Source organism: Lissotriton helveticus, chromosome 6 (assembly GCF_964261635.1).
Source record: "Lissotriton helveticus chromosome 6, aLisHel1.1, whole genome shotgun sequence".
Classification (NCBI taxonomy): domain Eukaryota; kingdom Metazoa; phylum Chordata; class Amphibia; order Caudata; family Salamandridae; genus Lissotriton; species Lissotriton helveticus.
In genome coordinates this window covers 2,102,238,423-2,102,262,864 of record NC_136067.1, presented here as the reverse complement: position 1 = coordinate 2,102,262,864, position 24,442 = coordinate 2,102,238,423, and the positions used below count along the sequence as shown (strand labels likewise).

The 24,442-nt window shown below is 43.7% G+C and overlaps 1 protein-coding gene across 1 annotated transcript; it reads left to right on the top strand.

Moving 5' to 3' along the window:
• The first annotated feature begins 45 nt into the window (after window positions 1-45).
• On the top strand, window positions 46-24,442 carry LOC144764050 (uncharacterized). The gene is made up of 2 exons (XM_078650199.1): window positions 46-1,950; window positions 22,355-24,442. Exons 1-2 carry the CDS (start codon window positions 1,369-1,371, stop codon window positions 24,011-24,013), a joined length of 2,241 nt encoding a protein of 746 aa, XP_078506325.1. The 5' UTR covers window positions 46-1,368; the 3' UTR covers window positions 24,014-24,442.

Here is a 24,442-nt window from a genome sequence, read left to right as displayed (position 1 = left end):
ATAGGTAGATACATACATAGAATGATAGGTAGACAGACGGGTTGAGCGGCGCACTGAGGTTGATAGTTAGGATTGCAAAGACAGACAGCACAGCACAGATACAATTAGTAATGTAATAATAAAATACCCGTATAAGCACAGCAAACAAGAGCACTGAAAGCAAACTAGAAAGACCTTAAAGACCTATTAAGTTGGTTTACAAGCATAGCGGAAGTCCTCAATTAAAATACATACAGGAGTGCAGTTATAAAGGCATCTCATTGTGTACATTCTCAATTCTGAATTATGTTATAAAGAATAGATGAAAATGGACACCAACTGGTATACTCTGATATAGCAGCAAACAGGTAAACAAAGGCAGCTCCAGAAGGAATTTACAACATCATTTGCAGCCGGCAGGAACTAATAAAGTGGCAGAAGTAGGCAGGCCACTGCTCCATGCTGTATTGTGTGGTGGGCGAGGGCAAAATGTGAATTGCACAAAATCAGACCAGTGGATGGAGAGCTGAAACCGCTTTAAGTAAGTAAATCATATATGTATTTTGTAAAATAAAAGTTATTGGGTAACACCAGACTAAACGGAAAACTGTGCATGTGTAATTCTTTAGGAGCGCACATTTGTGGAGAAAAATGGGCATACCTACAGAATGATGTAACAGACGCCACCCCATTGCACCTTATGTTTTTCTTTTTTTGATGCTGTGCACCCAACAGTAACCTTCTCTGGTGTCTTGGTTTCTCCTTGAGTCCTCACTCCTGAATAGAAGGGAATCATGGAAGGATTACATGCCCTTACTCTGCCTACTGTATCTGTACATTGAAAGTGTAATCTAGAATTTCTCCAAAGCACTAGTCTCTATGGACAGTTAAAAGTCTCATTAAATGGCAATAGATTTTTATGATTGGGTCTGCATTTAAGCTTGTTCTGTGTTTCCTTTTCTTAATCTTAACAGGTCAAATGAATGCAGTGATGAACGAAAATGGTAAAGGCATTAAACATCACTTTTGTAGGAAGTGATATAAAAACAGTATATCTCAAAATCTCTTCCCTTGAAGGCTAATTCCTCGTCAAGCTCTTTCTGCAGCAGAAAACCTACACTGCCCAATGAGGTATGTACTTGGCTCTTAGGCATCAGCTGATGAACATTGAAGACATAACACACTGACATATTGAAGCAATTTTGAGGCGCTCATTACGAAGGAAGAGCCAACCTGGTATGAGAAAGAGCACACAGGAGAGAAGTTAAATGAATATCTAGAATGTGGCAAAACATTTATTAGGCAGAGAAATAGCAAGCACAACTTCAGAAACTTCCTGCTGGAGAAAGACCATATCGATGGACTGACTGTGGCAAATTGTTCTTTGCAATGAAAGACCTAATGCAGCATCAGAGTGCCCACATAGAGGAGAAACTATATACATGTACAGAATGTACTAAAGTGTTTCGAAGGAAGCAGAACCTAAAGCACCATCAAAAGATCCACACTGTTGAGAAAGTTTATGAATGTAGTGAATGCTGTAAGGCATTCATTAAAAAGGAACAACTTGAGGTTCACCAGAAAATCCACACTGGGGTGAAACCATATAAATGTACAGAATGTGACAAGGCATTTATTACCAATGGAGGCCTAACAAGTCATCAGAAAGTCCACACTGGGGAGAAACCGTATGAATGTACAGAATGTAATAAAGTGTTCCGATGGAAGACGAATCCAAAGTGGCATCAACAAATTCACACTGGGCAGAGACCTTATGAATGTACAGAATGTGACAAAGCATTTTTTACCAAGGGAAATCTAATGAAACATCAGAAAGTCCACACTGGAGAGAGACCATATCCATGTACAGAATGTGACAAAACATTTATAACAAATAGAGAGCTGAAGCGCCACCAGAAAACCCACACTGGGGAGAGACCATATCATTGTACAGAATGTGACAAGGCATTTATTACTGTCATATAGCTCCTGTATATCCTTATATCGTGTTAAGTTAGCATAGGTACATTTGAGGTTTAAACGCCATTTTTCTTTCTTGCAGCTTCTGCACACGACACTTAATTGTTGACTTAGCTTTCAACCTAGTAGTTTGCCGTGGTGTATGTGAGAATAATATGTTATTGCTCTGATATCAGCTTTGCTTAATAAACTATGTCTGCACGAAGAGTGCTGAAGTTTCAGGAACAACACGATATGGAATTGTTATGAGGTCTGATCTCCACGCCTTCATAGTCATAACACAAGTGCAGCCTTTGCCAACTCTGGCTTCAGGCGGGATTGATATTGCTTTGCACGAGGCACATAGAACACACTTGATGCGGTGCACATGCAGAGAGAGCTGGTGTATGCTGATGTGATTCCTTTCATGCTAGGACACTAAGGTATGGGCCCGCCCTAAAACAACCCAAAGAGACCTTCTTAGCTAATAATATAATATATGTGTTAGGGTGGGTGAGATATAAGTGTTGTTAACTCTTATTCATTACAGTATGTTAACATGCTTTCACCATTCGCTTTTTATGTCTTAGTAACTATGCTGGTAATTTTGCTACTGATAATAAGTATACTTGTATTATCTAAGATACTGCGCCTGAGAAGACGGCATTAGTAAATAAACATTTCAAATGCACATGTGTCTTCTTTACTCCATGTTCTGGTTTGTAATGATAATATAACGAAAGAGTGTTCATGAGTTCCACGTACCCTGAGGTACTGTAAGTTCATGTTCTGGTTTGTCTAAACATTGGGAGTTTGATATGTCCAATGAGACACTGTAGCTAGCTCGGTAAGGGGTGAGTTGGATACTAAGGTGAGTTTTGGGACACCCTAATTCGCCGAGGTTCCACTCCTCTGTGCACAGTTCTGTGTGAGAACAGAAACCCTGCGACATGGCGCCCAACGGTTTCGGTGGTCTTATATCATGAGACTCGAGTAGTATATCGTTCATACCTTAACCCCTTCACCTTCGTTTCCGGAAAGCGAGGTGTCGGTGAAACCTACCTATTTTTTGAAATAGGTCTTATTCAAGCTTGATTCTTTCTTAAACGGTTTCTTTGAATTACTACCCAGTTGTGCTACGAAGTATTCTTTGTATTTTCTTGATTCCAGTGTTGTCATGGCGGCGGTAGCCATTGCGCAGCATAGTCGCGTGGCGGTGCGCAACCATCTTCAGACGTACCAAGTACCGGTAGATGGGATGGCTGTGATTTTCGTGGTGTGTGCAGATCCGGCGTTCCCTTTCGAGTTGTTTTACTCTTGGGTTACGTTTCCGGCTGTGGACGCAACTTCTGGTTTGTTCCACTCCTACACCGCCTCAGCTGTCCCGGCTGAGTATACACCGTACAGGGCATTGGAAATACCTATTGATCATTGGCAGCATCGAGTTTGGTTTGATGGCGCCCTCCCCCACTCTTTGTCCGCTGCGAGGTTAGGTCCACTCTCAATTCCAGGTACAAATTGGCCTGCGTTGGGTGGTTTCACCCCGCACCCGAATCACGGCGCTTGTACCCTGCAGGAAATTCGTAGGCTACATGTTGTGTCCATTTCCGTGATTCGAGCATTAGTGCAATACATCAGTCGCCACCTGCCTGGTGGTCCCCAGGGGGGTGCGGCCGTTCCCATGGATCGAGGCGGAATGCGTCTCAATCCAGTGATGGTAAATTCGGTTTTTGGTGCACGTCCAGTTGACAACGATGACTTCCCGTTCTGGCTAGCAGAGAAGTTTGATCAACTGGAGGCGGTTTTTCCGAATTCTACTCCTGCTGATAAGCATAGAATGTTGACGATTACTTTACCGAAGGATTTAACTCCTGAACTTGTTGACTGTGAAAGCTGGGGAAAAACATTTGCGGCCGTTTATACGAGGTGCTTCGGCACCCCGTCTATGAATGCCCTGCCTGACATCATTAAACGTGTTCAGAATGATCACGGTCCAGAGGCGGCGGTTGAATTGGGTATGCGCCTGTGTGGTTCTTTTGAGATTGTAAGTGATCTCATACTCTCCAATGTTAAAGGGGATGCTGTGAACTTTCAGGTGTCGAACGCTTTGGCTGCTCTGCCCGATGCGATAAACCCCGTCAGTTAGCAAAGATTGTTGTGGCCGCTTATAAAACGATTGGCCGCACAAGTAGAGGTCTGAAATATTTTACAGTAAAGGAGAAAAAACAACCTCAGGGACAATCTGCAGTTGCAGATGTCCAGCCTAAGTCCAAAAAACAGAATTGGCCTAAAAAACAGACACAGAGGAAGCAATATAAGCAGACTCAGGATTCTTTTCCTGCACTACAGACTCCTGCGCCGACAGAGAAAGTTTATGATTTGCGCGATCGCGCGATGATTAAATCACCTGATCGATTTCAGGGTTCTGATCAACGCTCTCCTCGTTCCTTTCAGGAAACATCGGCCCCGAAGACCGGTGAAGGAGGGGGTGGACGTGGACGTGGTGGCCAACAGGGACGTGGTCAGTCCCGCCAAACGGACGGCGCAGTGAAGCAGGAGGATTCTACGCCTAAGAGACCGCAGTTTGCAAAAAAGAAAGTCGCAGCCTTAACAGCGCATCGATATGCCACAGATAGTGAGAACGCGGCTTCGGAATCTGACGTGGGCTCTGACCTTGCTGGACAGCGCGGCGGAGATAACCATAGTCAGAGAGGCGCTGCGTCCACTACTGAGGGTGACAGCGACTGATGTCTACGTTGTGATAGAAACAGCGGATACGAGACTTGCTCCCCCAGAAAGACTTTATGAAATTGTCCTGTTAATTGAAGGTGACATACAGCGTACCGTTAAAGGTGTATTTTGGGAAAATCTGTCTTCTACGTATGATATTTTACTTTCGGAGGCTGACTGGCCCCCACCTTTTGTGCTCGCGGCGCCGCGAGGGGAGGAGGTGATCCTCCCCAGTTTCGCGAACACTGTCTCGAAAGAGCATGCGCAGCATTTTGCAGAAGAGTGGGCTCGAGCTCTCGCGCCGGCTCTGTACCGTAACCAATGTGGTTGGGATAAATTGTCGCCTTGCCACGAAATTCCGTTGCGGTCTCAGCCGCAGCCTCAACCTCAATATCCCATTAGGCGTGAAGCAAAATCTTCCGTCGCGGAAATCCTTGAACAATTGGAATATCAGGGAGTTATTGAAACGTGTGTGTCACCGATGAATAATCCCCTTTTTACTGTGAACAAACCTGACGGATCATATCGTTTGGTTTTGGATTACCGGCATTTAAACTCGCATTGCCGTAACTGTGCAGTACAGAATACTCACGGCTCTGCCCTTGTGGATAGTCTTGTGCGTAAGCGTTTCAAGACAACGCTTGACATATCCAACGGTTTTTATGCCCACAGATTGGACAGCTTTCGCTCCCAATGGACCAGTTTTACGAGCGCTGGAGTCCAAAAACAATTCCGGCGTCTTCCTATGGGCTATAAGAATAGTCCTGGTATATTTACCGCTCGCATTGTCTCTATTCTGGAGGCACTCGACCCTGATGCTTTTTCGTATGTGGATGACATATATCTCACAGACGACGATATTTGGGAGCATCTGTGTCGTGTAAATTCTGTTATTTGCAACTTCGCAGACATGGGTTACAAATTTAACTTTGCAAAATCGCACATTGCTGAACACACAGTGTTGTTTTTGGGCTATGAGCTCAACCATGAGGGTAGAGGTTTGGCTCCTCACTTCTTAGAGAAGTGCGCACAATTGCGCGCTCCTACAACACTGAAAAAATTACAATCTTTGCTGGGCTTTTTGAATTTCGGAAGGACATACATTCCGGAATATGCCCAGCGTATCAAGCCGTTGTATGCATTAATACAACCTACATTCTCAAAATCATGCTGGCTGCCTGAGCATTCAGCCATTTTGCAATCCTTGCAGGCTTATCTGCTCGCTTCTAAATACTTACTGACTCGTGATAACCACACCAACCTGGTGATAAGAATAATCCCAGGGGCGGTGGGTTTCACGTACCTGACTTTTAATGAAGGAGACACAGTGCCTATTGCTTACAAGTCACACTTGTACACTTCGGCTGAATTGCGGTTTCCCACTGTGGAGAAAGTTTTAACTGCTGTACAGATGGCGATTCTTAAAGAACGAGCTCTGTCACAGGGGAAGCGCATGTTAGTGGTAACACCCTGTCCTCATTTGGAGGCAGTCACGAAAGCCAGTGTACCAAATTCTAAAGCTATGCACCCACGGTGGATTCAATGGGCAGCGTCATTGACGTCCACGGATGTCACGTTTATTTTTGACGCCTCTTTACGGTCGCAAGAGTACTTGCAGTATGAGTTCGTTCATCCTGCTCCTCTGGCTATGCGACCTTTGGAGGACTTCCATTGCATCATTTACACTGATGGGTCGGCGCAGGTTGCGCATGGCTCTAAACATGCCTACGTTTCCGCATGCGCTATTGTGGTTGGTGCTATGTTGAACGATGAATTCATTTCCAGGGAGGTACACACGTTGCCCCTGGGCGATTGCACTGCACAATTGGCTGAGCTTCGTGCTCTTTTACTAGCGTTGGAGTACGCAGATCCAAGTGTTACTACTCTGATTGTAAGTGATTCTTACTACTGTGTCCAGTCTTACAATGAAAACTTGTTCTTTTGGATTCAAAATGATTTTCATGATTCCAAGGGTAGCACAATAAAACACAAAATTATCTGGGTTGGAGTGGCAGAGCTTAAGGCTATGTTGCCTCTCGTTTATGTGATTCATACTCTCGGTCATCAGCGCGTAGGAGTTCACGCTGTTGGCAACTCGCTTGCTGATGAGGCAGCGAAATCAGCAGTATCTACATACTTAGTTGCAGCGGTTACTAGGTCAAAAACCAAGATTGATAGCGACATCTTGGCAGCAATTGCTGCCTCTGAGAAGGGAAGTAAACATCCTGCGGGATTCCCTTCGAAGTACAAATACCACTTCAGTCCCGAAAAGGTTCCTTTTGTGACAATTCCTGATGTTGGGAACGGCTGATTCCCAACTCGGATCGCAGAGCAGACTTGATTACAGCGGCACATGAAGGTGTGGCGTCTGCGCATGCGGGCGTCTCGGCCACTGTAACTCAATTACAACAACGTTTCTGGTGGCGGGGACTGTACAAACAGACGCGTGATTATGTCCTTCTTTGTGACATATGCCAGCAGATTAAACCTTCGACTGCTACGCGTCCGCCACAGACTCAGTTGTACATTTCTAATAAACCGCTAGGTTGTGTTTATTTAGATCACTGCGGTCCTTTTTCATCTGATACTGCGTATAAGTACATCTTAGTAGCAGTTGACTCATGCACACGCTTTGTGTGGGTATGGCCACATCGCAGCGCTGATTCACGGACTGTCATTAGAGATTTGCGTGTCTTTATAGGGATTTTTGCCTGTGGTACCTTCCATTCGGATCAGGGTCCGGCTTTCGCCTCTAAGGCGTATAAGGATGCCATGACTTCGTTGGGGGTCCAAGTCAAGTTTTCGTCTCCCTACAGACCTGAGGGTAACAGTGTAGTTGAGCGAATGAACCGTGATTTAAAGCAATCTTTGACAGCCCAAGTTATAGGCACTGGCAGAAACTGGCTGGCTCACCTCTATGGCGTGCAGCGTGCTCTTAATAATCTCCCTAGAAGGTCTCTGGGTGGGCGGACCCCATACGAAATGCTCTTTGGCATCAAGATGTACGTCCCTGACCTTGACGGTCTAGACTGTGTTGTTCGCGCCACTTCCTTTGACGCAGATGAACATTGCAATGTTTTACAGAATCTACAAAAGACCAGAGACAGTCTTGCAAAGGAACATTTGCCCTCCACGTCGGATGATGCGTTGCAGATCCCGGTAGTTGGCTGGCTACCCCAAGTTGGTGAACTGGTTCGAGAGAAGATCGATAACAAGAAAGAATTTGGTCCTTCCTATCGAGCTCCGGTTCCCGTCCTTGGAGTGAAGGGCACACGAACAGTCATTTTACCACCACTTCCTGGTCGTAAGGAAAACAGGTTTATTTCAATTGACAATGTCAAGATACACAGAGTGGCCGATTCTTCTTAGCATGACACCGGCTGTCACCTGTCCTTCCATTGTGAGAAATTCAGTTATGCCCACTGCTTCTAATATTGAACCTGAAGTGGCCATCGAATTACCTGCTGTTTCCAGTCCGTTATTAAATAATTTACCCGGAACTAACATTGATGAGATAGACTATACCTACCCCACTGATTTGTCCATGCCTGACCTGCAAGCTCGTTTAGCCACGGAATCCAGATTTTCATTTGACTCTGCTTCCCTTGCCTCGAAGAAACCCTCTCGAATTGCAGTTTATGCTAGCCTGTTTAAAAAACATTTTTTGATACCCCCTTGGACATACATTTGGCTGGTCCTTTTTTCAGTTTACCTTTTTATGTCAATTGGTTTTGTGTTTTATTTTTTTCGAATCATGAATGGACACTATGTCGAGGAGAGAACTTGCATTACTCATCTGAATGGAACTTTGGCCCCGCTTTCCTCGTCCCATTCTACACACAGATTTAAAAGAGACTTGACTTTGGTTAACATCACAGCATGGCCTGTCCTTGATGGAATCGTGTGGGATGCAGTTCGGTTTCAGATTCATGGCCCAACGGAAGTCGTTAATGTCCCTAATGTACTTAGAGTGAATATGGGGGATGTGGTGAAACAAAACATTCGTTCTGATGACTGGGATGTCAATGCTGTAGAAAGTTTATTTTCTGATTTGCAATACTATGCTGCATTTGATGCTGAGGATTTATATTTAGAATCTGCTAATTATGGTGAATTATTCTGTTACCAACATTATGGCAATCACTTCTTACACAAAACATCATCCAGAAGGGATACTGTTAACTTTACTCAGTGGGAACATTGCCCAGCGCCTCATCAGGGGAGTTCTGAAACATTTCTGAGAAAGTATACTTACTTCACTGACTTTAATCAGTCCAATCCCGAGTCCTTTTATTTTAAGTTTCGAAAAATGCCAATGTCCAAGGTTAGACTTACCGATACTAAATTGTTGTATTCCAAGTCCTTCCTTGATCAATTAGTTACTGGAGGCTATGAGTTATGGAAGGATACGATAGACCTTAAATCAGTTTGGGGTTCAAAGGCCTGGCAGGTACAAGGCACTGAGGCTTTTCACCGTGCATGTCTCATCCCGAATCATATGTTGTTTCTAAATGAAACGATTTCCCAGACCACCTGCTTTGGATTGGCTACTTCTAAAAAGTTAAACACTCCTTCTTTCCCGGAGTTGGAAGAATATTATGGTTGGAGTAATTTTACTCAGTTGTCCATTAGAGAATTACAGACTCTACTTCTTAATTCCTCCTTTAACATTTCCAGTATGAATCCTAAGGGTTGGCTGCTTTGGCACCGTAGTGCTGATTCTTGCCAACATAGATTTTTGAATTTAACTGACGGTTTTAAAACTGTTAGATCTGATCCCAGATTTAGTTTAGGTCATACTGTCACCTCGTATTCTGTAGGCAAATTGTGTCAAAATTGGCTGAAACATTCAACTTTACCTGCGGTTAAGGATCACCTTTCTAAACTAAATGCAGATGTGGATTTGAATGATTTCATTAAAGGCCCGGCTAGTGGCAGGTCGAAAAGATGGTTATATGGGGTTTACAATGAAATTTGGAAGCTATCACAGATTGAGGCTGCTACACGCCTTAGGGCTATTGATCAAGCAAATCTTGAGAAAGTGCTTGCAGTTGTTGACAATAGCATTAATGTGCTTTCCTCTAGAATTTACACATTGGATAATATTGTGTCTTCAGTCGTCGATATTGTACATGATGAAGTGTCAGTATTATACCATGGTCAAAATCAATTACGATCAATCATGCAGTTTGCATGGACCCTTCAAACTCTGAAAATGGGTAAAGTTCCCTGGGGGTACATGAACGTTTCTTCTTTATTTGCGCCGTTTAATTTGACTGATAAACAACGCTTACTTTCAATGCGTGATGCTTCCTTTTCTATGTTACATATTGAGAGGTTAGAATCTTTACCTTTTTCCGTGGCGGAAGCCACAGCTGCAACGTGGCTTATCCACGGTTTAATAACGCTGCCTTTTGCTTTATATAAGTTTTCAAATTGCATGAAATATGTACCCATAGGTCGTTTTGAACCTTTAGGTAGCAGTTTCCTTCATGAAGTCTGGTCACTCCCATACACATACAGATGTTTTAAGGATGACCAGGAAGTTTATCTGACAGGGGAGGAGTGCACTGAGACGCCAGATCATTCTTTAATGTGTAGACACATACAGTTACACGGTTCATGCAACAAGGACCGACCGAATATGGCTTGCGTTTTACAAGGCACGCCAGTTCCTGCTATCATCCCCACGTTTAAATTATTAGAGAATGGTAGTTATTTAATGCTCAATAATGAAAACTGTTGTGGGTTAATTAAAGGTATAGCTTTCATAGTAACAGTAAGTGAGCGGGTTATTTGCTGCAGAAATGTGCTTTATCCTCCCACACGTGAACATAGGGAGTCTTCCATCTGGCCACAGATACCAACCTTGGGAGCAGAATTCAGCGGCATGGCAAGAATAAGGGCTCTTTTGTCCCAGAAAGAGGTGGCCTTGAGCTCGGCCCGTGAAACTTTCGTGCTTCACATTGCAAACACCCGTACAGAGGTTCAGGCTCTTTTGAATACTGATTTGCCTTTGCATTTCGGAGCAATGGTTCGAACTATCTTTAACGCATCCTCCACAAAAGGCCTTGCACATTTTTTTAAAGTTGTTAGCAGTGGTCTCGTGACTTCATTTGAAAAGATTTTTGGAGTCATCCCTGCTTTCTTCCATTCTATTTTTTCATCCTTGTTTGGAGGGTTCCCATTTTTACTTGCATTAGCAGCTGGCGCGCTAGTGGTTTTTTGTCTCTTTAAATATGGATGTCCTTCCTGTGCAAGACCCCGCGCAACAGCTACTGACGCGGTTTCGCAACCGCATGCTTGAATATTATGGCACACTGCCGTTGGCGACATTGAGCACGGCATATGGATTATCTTTTCGATTCTCCTACTTCACCTGTGTCCAGCCTGTATTTCACTGCCTGACCTGTGATTTCCATTGGGCCATTGATTTGTGTCTCTGCGGACCGGTTTCTCCTGACGTCGATTTTAATCAGCTGATGAGTCCTATCATTGCTCACGAGTTGGTTTGTTCTGACGAGAGGATTATGGCCTTAGCAGTGGCGCATGGACTAATGGGTCCCTGGGATATATTGTCGGCAGCACAGACTTTCTTGGAACTAAGTTTTCTTGAAATCCCACCGAGCTGTCCTCTGATGGTTATAGAGGATCCGGTGCTGGGAGAACACGTATGTTCCTTTCATCTTTTAAATTGGATGGCTGAACTATTTTCGGATGAGGACAGTGATTTCCTATTAGAGGCAGTTGCTGCTTATTTTTCATATACAGTTTTATCATAGACACTGCCTCGGATTGACGTGCTGATTAATAGCATTTCATTGATTTTATTGACTTATTTGTCGAGAACTTTTTTATTTTACTTGCCTATTGGCTTGAGCCACGTTATATTTTTGGGCTATTTTTTAGCATTACTTTTTAAAGTTTAGTTTCGATTCATGCTCGTTTACTGTTGAGTTCTGCTCTCATGTGATGGCACTTCTGTTATCATATTTAGTCCGTTCTCGGATCATGGGGGGGTGTCATATAGCTCCTGTATATCCTTATATCGTGTTAAGTTAGCATAGGTACATTTGAGGTTTAAACGCCATTTTTCTTTCTTGCAGCTTCTGCACACGACACTTAATTGTTGACTAAGCTTTCAACCTAGTAGTTTGCCGTGGTGTATGTGAGAATAATATGTTATTGCTCTGATATCAGCTTTGCTTAATAAACTATGTCTGCACGAAGAGTGCTGAAGTTTCAGGAACAACACGATATGGAATTGTTATGAGGTCTGATCTCCACGCCTTCATAGTCATAACACAAGTGCAGCCTTTGCCAACTCTGGCTTCAGGCTGGATTGATATTGCTTTGCACGAGGCACATAGAACACACTTGATGCGGTGCACATGCAGAGAGAGCTGGTGTATGCTGATGTGATTCCTTTCATGCTAGGACACTAAGGTATGGGCCCGCCCTAAAACAACCCAAAGAGACCTTCTTAGCTAATAATATAATATATGTGTTAGGGTGGGTGAGATATAAGTGTTGTTAACTCTTATTCATTACAGTATGTTAACATGCTGTCACCATTCGCTTTTTATGTCTTAGTAACTATGCTGGTAATTTTGCTACTGATAATAAGTATACTTGTATTATCTAAGATACTGCGCCTGAGAAGACGGCATTAGTAAATAAACATTTCAAATGCACATGTGTCTTCTTTACTCCATGTTCTGGTTTGTAATGATAATATAACGAAAGAGTGTTCATGAGTTCCACGTACCCTGAGGTACTGTAAGTTCATGTTCTGGTTTGTCTAAACATTGGGAGTTTGATATGTCCAATGAGACACTGTAGCTAGCTCGGTAAGGGGTGAGTTGGATACTAAGGTGAGTTTTGGGACACCCTAATTCGCCGAGGTTCCACTCCTCTGTGCACAGTTCTGTGTGAGAACAGAAACCCTGCGACATGGCGCCCAACGGTTTCGGTGGTCTTATATCATGAGACTCGAGTAGTATATCGTTCATACCTTAACCCCTTCACCTTCGTTTCCGGAAAGCGAGGTGTCGGTGAAACCTACCTATTTTTTGAAATAGGTCTTATTCAAGCTTGATTCTTTCTTAAACGGTTTCTTTGAATTACTACCCAGTTGTGCTACGAAGTATTCTTTGTATTTTCTTGATTCCAGTGTTGTCATGGCGGCGGTAGCCATTGCGCAGCATAGTCGCGTGGCGGTGCGCAACCATCTTCAGACGTACCAAGTACCGGTAGATGGGATGGCTGTGATTTTCGTGGTGTGTGCAGATCCGGCGTTCCCTTTCGAGTTGTTTTACTCTTGGGTTACGTTTCCGGCTGTGGACGCAACTTCTGGTTTGTTCCACTCCTACACCGCCTCAGCTGTCCCGGCTGAGTATACACCGTACAGGGCATTGGAAATACCTATTGATCATTGGCAGCATCGAGTTTGGTTTGATGGCGCCCTCCCCCACTCTTTGTCCGCTGCGAGGTTAGGTCCACTCTCAATTCCAGGTACAAATTGGCCTGCGTTGGGTGGTTTCACCCCGCACCCGAATCACGGCGCTTGTACCCTGCAGGAAATTCGTAGGCTACATGTTGTGTCCATTTCCGTGATTCGAGCATTAGTGCAATACATCAGTCGCCACCTGCCTGGTGGTCCCCAGGGGGGTGCGGCCGTTCCCATGGATCGAGGCGGAATGCGTCTCAATCCAGTGATGGTAAATTCGGTTTTTGGTGCACGTCCAGTTGACAACAATGACTTCCCGTTCTGGCTAGCAGAGAAGTTTGATCAACTGGAGGCGGTTTTTCCGAATTCTACTCCTGCTGATAAGCATAGAATGTTGACGATTACTTTACCGAAGGATTTAACTCCTGAACTTGTTGACTGTGAAAGCTGGGGAAAAACATTTGCGGCCGTTTATACGAGGTGCTTCGGCACCCCGTCTATGAATGCCCTGCCTGACATCATTAAACGTGTTCAGAATGATCACGGTCCAGAGGCGGCGGTTGAATTGGGTATGCGCCTGTGTGGTTCTTTTGAGATTGTAAGTGATCTCATACTCTCCAATGTTAAAGGGGATGCTGTGAACTTTCAGGTGTCGAACGCTTTGGCTGCTCTGCCCGATGCGATAAACCCCGTCAGTTAGCAAAGATTGTTGTGGCCGCTTATAAAACGATTGGCCGCACAAGTAGAGGTCTGAAATATTTTACAGTAAAGGAGAAAAAACAACCTCAGGGACAATCTGCAGTTGCAGATGTCCAGCCTAAGTCCAAAAAACAGAATTGGCCTAAAAAACAGACACAGAGGAAGCAATATAAGCAGACTCAGGATTCTTTTCCTGCACTACAGACTCCTACGCCGACAGAGAAAGTTTATGATTTGCGCGATCGCGCGATGATTAAATCACCTGATCGATTTCAGGGTTCTGATCAACGCTCTCCTCGTTCCTTTCAGGAAACATCGGCCCCGAAGACCGGTGAAGGAGGGGGTGGACGTGGACGTGGTGGCCAACAGGGACGTGGTCAGTCCCGCCAAACGGACGGCGCAGTGAAGCAGGAGGATTCTACGCCTAAGAGACCGCAGTTTGCAAAAAAGAAAGTCGCAGCCTTAACAGCGCATCGATATGCCACAGATAGTGAGAACGCGGCTTCGGAATCTGACGTGGGCTCTGACCTTGCTGGACAGCGCGGCGGAGATAACCATAGTCAGAGAGGCGCTGCGTCCACTACTGAGGGTGACAGCGACTGATGTCTACGTTGTGATAGAAACAGCGGATACGAGACTTGCTCCCCCAGAAAGACTTTATGAAATTGTCCTGTTAATTGAAGGTGACATACAGCGTACCGTTAAAGGTGTATTTTGGGAAAATCTGTCTTCTACGTATGATATTTTACTTTCGGAGGCTGACTGGCCCCCACCTTTTGTGCTCGCGGCGCCGCGAGGGGAGGAGGTGATCCTCCCCAGTTTCGCGAACACTGTCTCGAAAGAGCATGCGCAGCATTTTGCAGAAGAGTGGGCTCGAGCTCTCGCGCCGGCTCTGTACCGTAACCAATGTGGTTGGGATAAATTGTCGCCTTGCCACGAAATTCCGTTGCGGTCTCAGCCGCAGCCTCAACCTCAATATCCCATTAGGCGTGAAGCAAAATCTTCCGTCGCGGAAATCCTTGAACAATTGGAATATCAGGGAGTTATTGAAACGTGTGTGTCACCGATGAATAATCCCCTTTTTACTGTGAACAAACCTGACGGATCATATCGTTTGGTTTTGGATTACCGGCATTTAAACTCGCATTGCCGTAACTGTGCAGTACAGAATACTCACGGCTCTGCCCTTGTGGATAGTCTTGTGCGTAAGCGTTTCAAGACAACGCTTGACATATCCAACGGTTTTTATGCCCACAGATTGGACAGCTTTAGCTCCCAATGGACCAGTTTTACGAGCGCTGGAGTCCAAAAACAATTCCGGCGTCTTCCTATGGGCTATAAGAATAGTCCTGGTATATTTACCGCTCGCATTGTCTCTATTCTGGAGGCACTCGACCCTGATGCTTTTTCGTATGTGGATGACATATATCTCACAGACGACGATATTTGGGAGCATCTGTGTCGTGTAAATTCTGTTATTTGCAACTTCGCAGACATGGGTTACAAATTTAACTTTGCAAAATCGCACATTGCTGAACACACAGTGTTGTTTTTGGGCTATGAGCTCAACCATGAGGGTAGAGGTTTGGCTCCTCACTTCTTAGAGAAGTGCGCACAATTGCGCGCTCCTACAACACTGAAAAAATTACAATCTTTGCTGGGCTTTTTGAATTTCGGAAGGACATACATTCCGGAATATGCCCAGCGTATCAAGCCGTTGTATGCATTAATACAACCTACATTCTCAAAATCATGCTGGCTGCCTGAGCATTCAGCCATTTTGCAATCCTTGCAGGCTTATCTGCTCGCTTCTAAATACTTACTGACTCGTGATAACCACACCAACCTGGTGATAAGAATAATCCCAGGGGCGGTGGGTTTCACGTACCTGACTTTTAATGAAGGAGACACAGTGCCTATTGCTTACAAGTCACACTTGTACACTTCGGCTGAATTGCGGTTTCCCACTGTGGAGAAAGTTTTAACTGCTGTACAGATGGCGATTCTTAAAGAACGAGCTCTGTCACAGGGGAAGCGCATGTTAGTGGTAACACCCTGTCCTCATTTGGAGGCAGTCACGAAAGCCAGTGTACCAAATTCTAAAGCTATGCACCCACGGTGGATTCAATGGGCAGCGTCATTGACGTCCACGGATGTCACGTTTATTTTTGACGCCTCTTTACGGTCGCAAGAGTACTTGCAGTATGAGTTCGTTCATCCTGCTCCTCTGGCTATGCGACCTTTGGAGGACTTCCATTGCATCATTTACACTGATGGGTCGGCGCAGGTTGCGCATGGCTCTAAACATGCCTACGTTTCCGCATGTGCTATTGTGGTTGGTGCTATGTTGAACGATGAATTCATTTCCAGGGAGGTACACACGTTGCCCCTGGGCGATTGCACTGCACAATTGGCTGAGCTTCGTGCTCTTTTACTAGCGTTGGAGTACGCAGATCCAAGTGTTACTACTCTGATTGTAAGTGATTCTTACTACTGTGTCCAGTCTTACAATGAAAACTTGTTCTTTTGGATTCAAAATGATTTTCATGATTCCAAGGGTAGCACAATAAAACACAAAATTATCTGGGTTGGAGTGGCAGAGCTTAAGGCTATGTTGCCTCTCGTTTATGTGATTCATACTCTCGGTCATCAGCGCGTAGGAGTTCACGCTGTTGGCAACTCGCTTGCTGATGAGGCAGCGAAATCAGCAGTATCTACATACTTAGTTGCAGCGGTTACTAGGTCAAAAACCAAGATTGATAGCGACATCTTGGCAGCAATTGCTGCCTCTGAGAAGGGAAGTAAACATCCTGCGGGATTCCCTTCGAAGTACAAATACCACTTCAGTCCCGAAAAGGTTCCTTTTGTGACAATTCCTGATGTTGGGAACGGCTGATTCCCAACTCGGATCGCAGAGCAGACTTGATTACAGCGGCACATGAAGGTGTGGCGTCTGCGCATGCGGGCGTCTCGGCCACTGTAACTCAATTACAACAACGTTTCTGGTGGCGGGGACTGTACAAACAGACGCGTGATTATGTCCTTCTTTGTGACATATGCCAGCAGATTAAACCTTCGACTGCTACGCGTCCGCCACAGACTCAGTTGTACATTTCTAATAAACCGCTAGGTTGTGTTTATTTAGATCACTGCGGTCCTTTTTCATCTGATACTGCGTATAAGTACATCTTAGTAGCAGTTGACTCATGCACACGCTTTGTGTGGGTATGGCCACATCGCAGCGCTGATTCACGGACTGTCATTAGAGATTTGCGTGTCTTTATAGGGATTTTTGCCTGTGGTACCTTCCATTCGGATCAGGGTCCGGCTTTCGCCTCTAAGGCGTATAAGGATGCCATGACTTCGTTGGGGGTCCAAGTCAAGTTTTCGTCTCCCTACAGACCTGAGGGTAACAGTGTAGTTGAGCGAATGAACCGTGATTTAAAGCAATCTTTGACAGCCCAAGTTATAGGCACTGGCAGAAACTGGCTGGCTCACCTCTATGGCGAGCAGCGTGCTCTTAATAATCTCCCTAGAAGGTCTCTGGGTGGGCGGACCCCATACGAAATGCTCTTTGGCATCAAGATGTACGTCCCTGACCTTGACGGTCTAGACTGTGTGGTTCGCGCCACTTCCTTTGACGCAGATGAACATTGCAATGTTTTACAGAATCTACAAAAGACCAGAGACAGTCTTGCAAAGGAACATTTGCCCTCCACGTCGGATGATGCGTTGCAGATCCCGGTAGTTGGCTGGCTACCCCAAGTTGGTGAACTGGTTCGAGAGAAGATCGATAACAAGAAAGAATTTGGTCCTTCCTATCGAGCTCCGGTTCCCGTCCTTGGAGTGAAGGGCACACGAACAGTCATTTTACCACCACTTCCTGGTCGTAAGGAAAACAGGTTTATTTCAATTGACAATGTCAAGATACACAGAGTGGCCGATTCTTCTTAGCATGACACCGGCTGTCACCTGTCCTTCCATTGTGAGAAATTCAGTTATGCCCACTGCTTCTAATATTGAACCTGAAGTGGCCATCGAATTACCTGCTGTTTCCAGTCCGTTATTAAATAATTTACCCGGAACTAACATTGATGAGATAGACTATACCTACCCCACTGATTTGTCCATGCCTGACCTGCAAGCTCGTTTAGCCACGGAATCCAGATTTTCATTTGACTCTGCTTCCCTTGCCTCGAAGAAACCCTCTCGAATTGCAGTTTATGCTAGCCTGTTTAAAAAACATTTTTTGATACCCCCTTGGACATACATTTGGCTGGTCCTTTTTTCAGTTTACCTTTTTATGTCAATTGGTTTTGTGTTTTATTTTTTTCGAATCATGAATGGACACTATGTCGAGGAGAGAACTTGCATTACTCATCTGAATGGAACTTTGGCCCCGCTTTCCTCGTCCCATTCTACACACAGATTTAAAAGAGACTTGACTTTGGTTAACATCACAGCATGGCCTGTCCTTGATGGAATCGTGTGGGATGCAGTTCGGTTTCAGATTCATGGCCCAACGGAAGTCGTTAATGTCCCTAATGTACTTAGAGTGAATATGGGGGATGTGGTGAAACAAAACATTCGTTCTGATGACTGGGATGTCAATGCTGTAGAAAGTTTATTTTCTGATTTGCAATACTATGCTGCATTTGATGCTGAGGATTTATATTTAGAATCTGCTAATTATGGTGAATTATTCTGTTACCAACATTATGGCAATCACTTCTTACACAAAACATCATCCAGAAGGGATACTGTTAACTTTACTCAGTGGGAACATTGCCCAGCGCCTCATCAGGGGAGTTCTGAAACATTTCTGAGAAAGTATACTTACTTCACTGACTTTAATCAGTCCAATCCCGAGTCCTTTTATTTTAAGTTTCGAAAAATGCCAATGTCCAAGGTTAGACTTACCGATACTAAATTGTTGTATTCCAAGTCCTTCCTTGATCAATTAGTTACTGGAGGCTATGAGTTATGGAAGGATACGATAGACCTTAAATCAGTTTGGGGTTCAAAGGCCTGGCAGGTACAAGGCACTGAGGCTTTTCACCGTGCATGTCTCATCCCGAATCATATGTTGTTTCTAAATGAAACGATTTCCCAGACCACCTGCTTTGGATTGGCTACTTCTAAAAAGTTAAACACTCCTTCTTTCCCGGAGTTGGAAGAATATTATGGTTGGAGTAATTTTACTCAGTTGTCCATTAGAGAATTACAGACTCTACTTCTTAATTCCTCCTTTAACATTTCCAGTATGAATCCTAAGGGTTGGCTGCTTTGGCACCGTAGTGCTGATTCTTGCCAACATAGATTTTTGAATTTAACTGACGGTTTTAAAACTGTTAGATCTGATCCCAGATTTAGTTTAGGTCATACTGTCACCTCGTATTCTGTAGGCAAATTGTGTCAAAATTGGCTGAAACATTCAACTTTACCTGCGGTTAAGGATCACCTTTCTAAACTAAATGCAGATGTGGATTTGAATGATTTCATTAAAGGCCCGGCTAGTGGCAGGTCGAAAAGATGGTTATATGGGGTTTACAATGAAATTTGGAAGCTATCACAGATTGAGGCTGCTACACGCCTTAGGGCTATTGATCAAGCAAATCTTGAGAAAGTGCTTGCAGTTGTTGACAATAGCATTAATGTGCTTTCCTCTAGAATTTACACATTGGATAATATTGTGTCTTCAGTCGTCGATATTGTACATGATGAAGTGTCAGTATTATACCATGGTCAAAATCAATTACGATCAATCATGCAGTTTGCATGGACCCTTCAAACTCTGAAAATGGGTAAAGTTCCCTGGGGGTACATGAACGTTTCTTCTTTATTTGCGCCGTTTAATTTGACTGATAAACAACGCTTACTTTCAATGCGTGATGCTTCCTTTTCTATGTTACATATTGAGAGGTTAGAATCTTTACCTTTTTCCGTGGCGGAAGCCACAGCTGCAACGTGGCTTATCCACGGTTTAATAACGCTGCCTTTTGCTTTATATAAGTTTTCAAATTGCATGAAATATGTACCCATAGGTCGTTTTGAACCTTTAGGTAGCAGTTTCCTTCATGAAGTCTGGTCACTCCCATACACATACAGATGTTTTAAGGATGACCAGGAAGTTTATCTGACAGGGGAGGAGTGCACTGAGACGCCAGATCATTCTTTAATGTGTAGACACATACAGTTACACGGTTCATGCAACAAGGACCGACCGAATATGGCTTGCGTTTTACAAGGCACGCCAGTTCCTGCTATCATCCCCACGTTTAAATTATTAGAGAATGGTAGTTATTTAATGCTCAATAATGAAAACTGTTGTGGGTTAATTAAAGGTATAGCTTTCATAGTAACAGTAAGTGAGCGGGTTATTTGCTGCAGAAATGTGCTTTATCCTCCCACACGTGAACATAGGGAGTCTTCCATCTGGCCACAGATACCAACCTTGGGAGCAGAATTCAGCGGCATGGCAAGAATAAGGGCTCTTTTGTCCCAGAAAGAGGTGGCCTTGAGCTCGGCCCGTGAAACTTTCGTGCTTCACATTGCAAACACCCGTACAGAGGTTCAGGCTCTTTTGAATACTGATTTGCCTTTGCATTTCGGAGCAATGGTTCGAACTATCTTTAACGCATCCTCCACAAAAGGCCTTGCACATTTTTTTAAAGTTGTTAGCAGTGGTCTCGTGACTTCATTTGAAAAGATTTTTGGAGTCATCCCTGCTTTCTTCCATTCTATTTTTTCATCCTTGTTTGGAGGGTTCCCATTTTTACTTGCATTAGCAGCTGGCGCGCTAGTGGTTTTTTGTCTCTTTAAATATGGATGTCCTTCCTGTGCAAGACCCCGCGCAACAGCTACTGACGCGGTTTCGCAACCGCATGCTTGAATATTATGGCACACTGCCGTTGGCGACATTGAGCACGGCATATGGATTATCTTTTCGATTCTCCTACTTCACCTGTGTCCAGCCTGTATTTCACTGCCTGACCTGTGATTTCCATTGGGCCATTGATTTGTGTCTCTGCGGATCGGTTTCTCCTGACGTCGATTTTAATCAGCTGATGAGTCCTATCATTGCTCACGAGTTGGTTTGTTCTGACGAGAGGATTATGGCCTTAGCAGTGGCGCATGGACTAATGGGTCCCTGGGATATATTGTCGGCAGCACAGACTTTCTTGGAACTAAGTTTTCTTGAAATCCCACCGAGCTGTCCTCTGATGGTTATAGAGGATCCGGTGCTGGGAGAACACGTATGTTCCTTTCATCTTTTAAATTGGATGGCTGAACTATTTTCGGATGAGGACAGTGATTTCCTATTAGAGGCAGTTGCTGCTTATTTTTCATATACAGTTTTATCATAGACACTGCCTCGGATTGACGTGCTGATTAATAGCATTTCATTGATTTTATTGACTTATTTGTCGAGAACTTTTTTATTTTACTTGCCTATTGGCTTGAGCCACGTTATATTTTTGGGCTATTTTTTAGCATTACTTTTTAAAGTTTAGTTTCGATTCATGCTCGTTTACTGTTGAGTTCTGCTCTCATGTGATGGCACTTCTGTTATCATATTTAGTCCGTTCTCGGATCATGGGGGGGTGTCATATAGCTCCTGTATATCCTTATATCGTGTTAAGTTAGCATAGGTACATTTGAGGTTTAAACGCCATTTTTCTTTCTTGCAGCTTCTGCACACGACACTTAATTGTTGACTAAGCTTTCAACCTAGTAGTTTGCCGTGGTGTATGTGAGAATAATATGTTATTGCTCTGATATCAGCTTTGCTTAATAAACTATGTCTGCACGAAGAGTGCTGAAGTTTCAGGAACAACACGATATGGAATTGTTATGAGGTCTGATCTCCACGCCTTCATAGTCATAACACAAGTGCAGCCTTTGCCAACTCTGGCTTCAGGCTGGATTGATATTGCTTTGCACGAGGCACATAGAACACACTTGATGCGGTGCACATGCAGAGAGAGCTGGTGTATGCTGATGTGATTCCTTTCATGCTAGGACACTAAGGTATGGGCCCGCCCTAAAACAACCCAAAGAGACCTTCTTAGCTAATAATATAATATATGTGTTAGGGTGGGTGAGATATAAGTGTTGTTAACTCTTATTCATTACAGTATGTTAACATGCTGTCACCATTCGCTTTTTATGTCTTAGTAACTATGCTGGTAATTTTGCTACTGATAATAAGTATACTTGTATTATCTAAGATACTGCGCCTGAGAAGACGGCATTAGTAAATAAACATTTCAAATGCACATGTGTCTTCTTTACTCCATGTTCTGGTTTGTAATGATAATATAACGAAAGAGTGTTCATGAGTTCCACGTACCCTGAGGTACTGTAAATTCATGTTCTGGTTTGTCTAAACATAGGGAGTTTGATATGTCCAATGAGACACTGTAGCTAGCTCGGTAAGGGGTGAGTTGGATACTAAGGTGAGTTTTGGGACACCCTAATTCGCCGAGTTTCCACTCCTCTGTGCACAGTTCTGTGTGAGAACAGAAACCCTGCGACATTACCAATGCAAACCTAATAAGACATCAGAAAACCCACACTGGGGAGAAACCATATGAATGTACAGAATGTGACAAGGCATTTATTACCAATGCAAACCTAACAAGTCATCAGAAAGTCCACACTGGGGAGAAACCGTATGAATGTACAGAATGTAATAAAGTGTTCCGATGGAAGACGAATCTAAAGTGGCATCAACAAATTCACACTGGGCAGAGACCTTATGAATGTACAGAATGTGACAAAGCATTTTTTACCAAGGGAAATCTAATGAAACATCAGAAAGTCCACACTGGAGAGAGACCATATCCATGTACAGAATGTGACAAAACATTTATAACAAATAGAGAGCTGAAGCGCCACCAGAAAACCCACACTGGGGAGAGACCATATCATTGTACAGAATGTGACAAGGCATTTATTACCAATGCAAACCTAATAAGACATCAGAAAACCCACACTGGGGAGAAACCATATGAATGTACAGAATGTGACAAGGCATTTATTACCAATGCAAACCTAACAAGTCATCAGAAAGTCCACACTGGGGAGAAACCGTATGAATGTACAGAATGTAATAAAGTGTTCCGATGGAAGTTGAATCTAAAGTGGCATCAACAAATTCACACTGGGCAGAGACCTTATGAATGTGCAGAATGTGACAAGACATTTATTATCAAAGGAAACCTAAAACAACATCAGAAAGTCCACACTGGAGAGAGACCATATCAATGTACAGAATGTGACAAAACATTTATAGCAAATGTAGAGCTGAAGCACCACCAGAAAATCCACACTGGGGAGAAACCATATAATTGTACAGAATGTGACAAGGCGTTTATTACCAATGGAGAACTAATAAGACATCAGAAAACCCACACTGGGGAGAAACCATATGAATGTACAGAATGTGACAAGGCATTTATTACCAATGGAGAACTAATAAGACATCAGAAAACCCACACTGGGGAGAAACCGTATAAATGTACTGAATGTAATAAAGTATTCGGAGTTAAGCAGAATCTAAAGCTGCATCAACAAATCCACACTGGGGAGAGACCATTCAACTGCACTCAGTGTGACAAGGCATTTATTTCCAGTGGAAACCTATTGCGACATCGGAGTGTCCACACAGGGGAGAAACCATATCAATGCAGACAATGTGAAAAGGCATTTATAACAAATGGAGAGTTGACACGACATCAAAAAGTCCACACTGGAGAGAGACCATTCAAATGCACTGAATGTGAGAAGGCATTTTTTATAAAGTCACGTCTAATGCAACATCAGAGAGTCCACACTGGGGTGAAACCATATCAGTGTACCGAATGCTGCAAGGCATTTATCGCAAAGAGCCAGCTGAAGCTACATCAGAAAATCCACACTGGGGAGAAACCGTATCAATGTAGTGAGTGTGGTAAAGCATTTATAAAAAGTGGAGCTCTGAAGCGACATCAAAAAGTCCACACTGGAGAGAGACCATTCAACTGCACTGAATGTGAGAAGGCATTTATTCTAAAATCACGTCTAATGCAACATCAGAGAGTCCACACCGGGGAGAAACCCTATGAACATAATGAATGTGACAAAGCCTTTATTTCAAACGGAAATCTAAAGCAACATCAGAAAATCCACAACGGGGAGAAACCATATGAATAGACGGAATGTGAAAAGAGATTTATTTGTAAATAAAATTGTATTTAACATCGGAAAGTTCACTCTGTAGAGAAACCATATCAATATATTGAATGCCACAGAGCATACATAACTAATGGAGAGCTAAAGGAACATCAGAAAATCCACATAGAGAGAAATCCTGTGTATACACAGAATGTAATAAAGTCTTCTACAGGAAGAATAAGTAAATGCAGCATCAACAAATCCACACTCGGGAGAAAAGATATCAATGTATAGAATGTGAAAAGCATTTTTAACTAATGGAGAGCTAACGCAACCTCAAAAGTCAAAACTGAAGACTACACTGAATGTGGCAAGGAAGAAAGGGAGATTTAAAACAACATCAGAAAGTCCACACTGGGAAAAATCTGTATGCATGTGCAGAATGAGACAAAGTGTTCCTAATGAAGT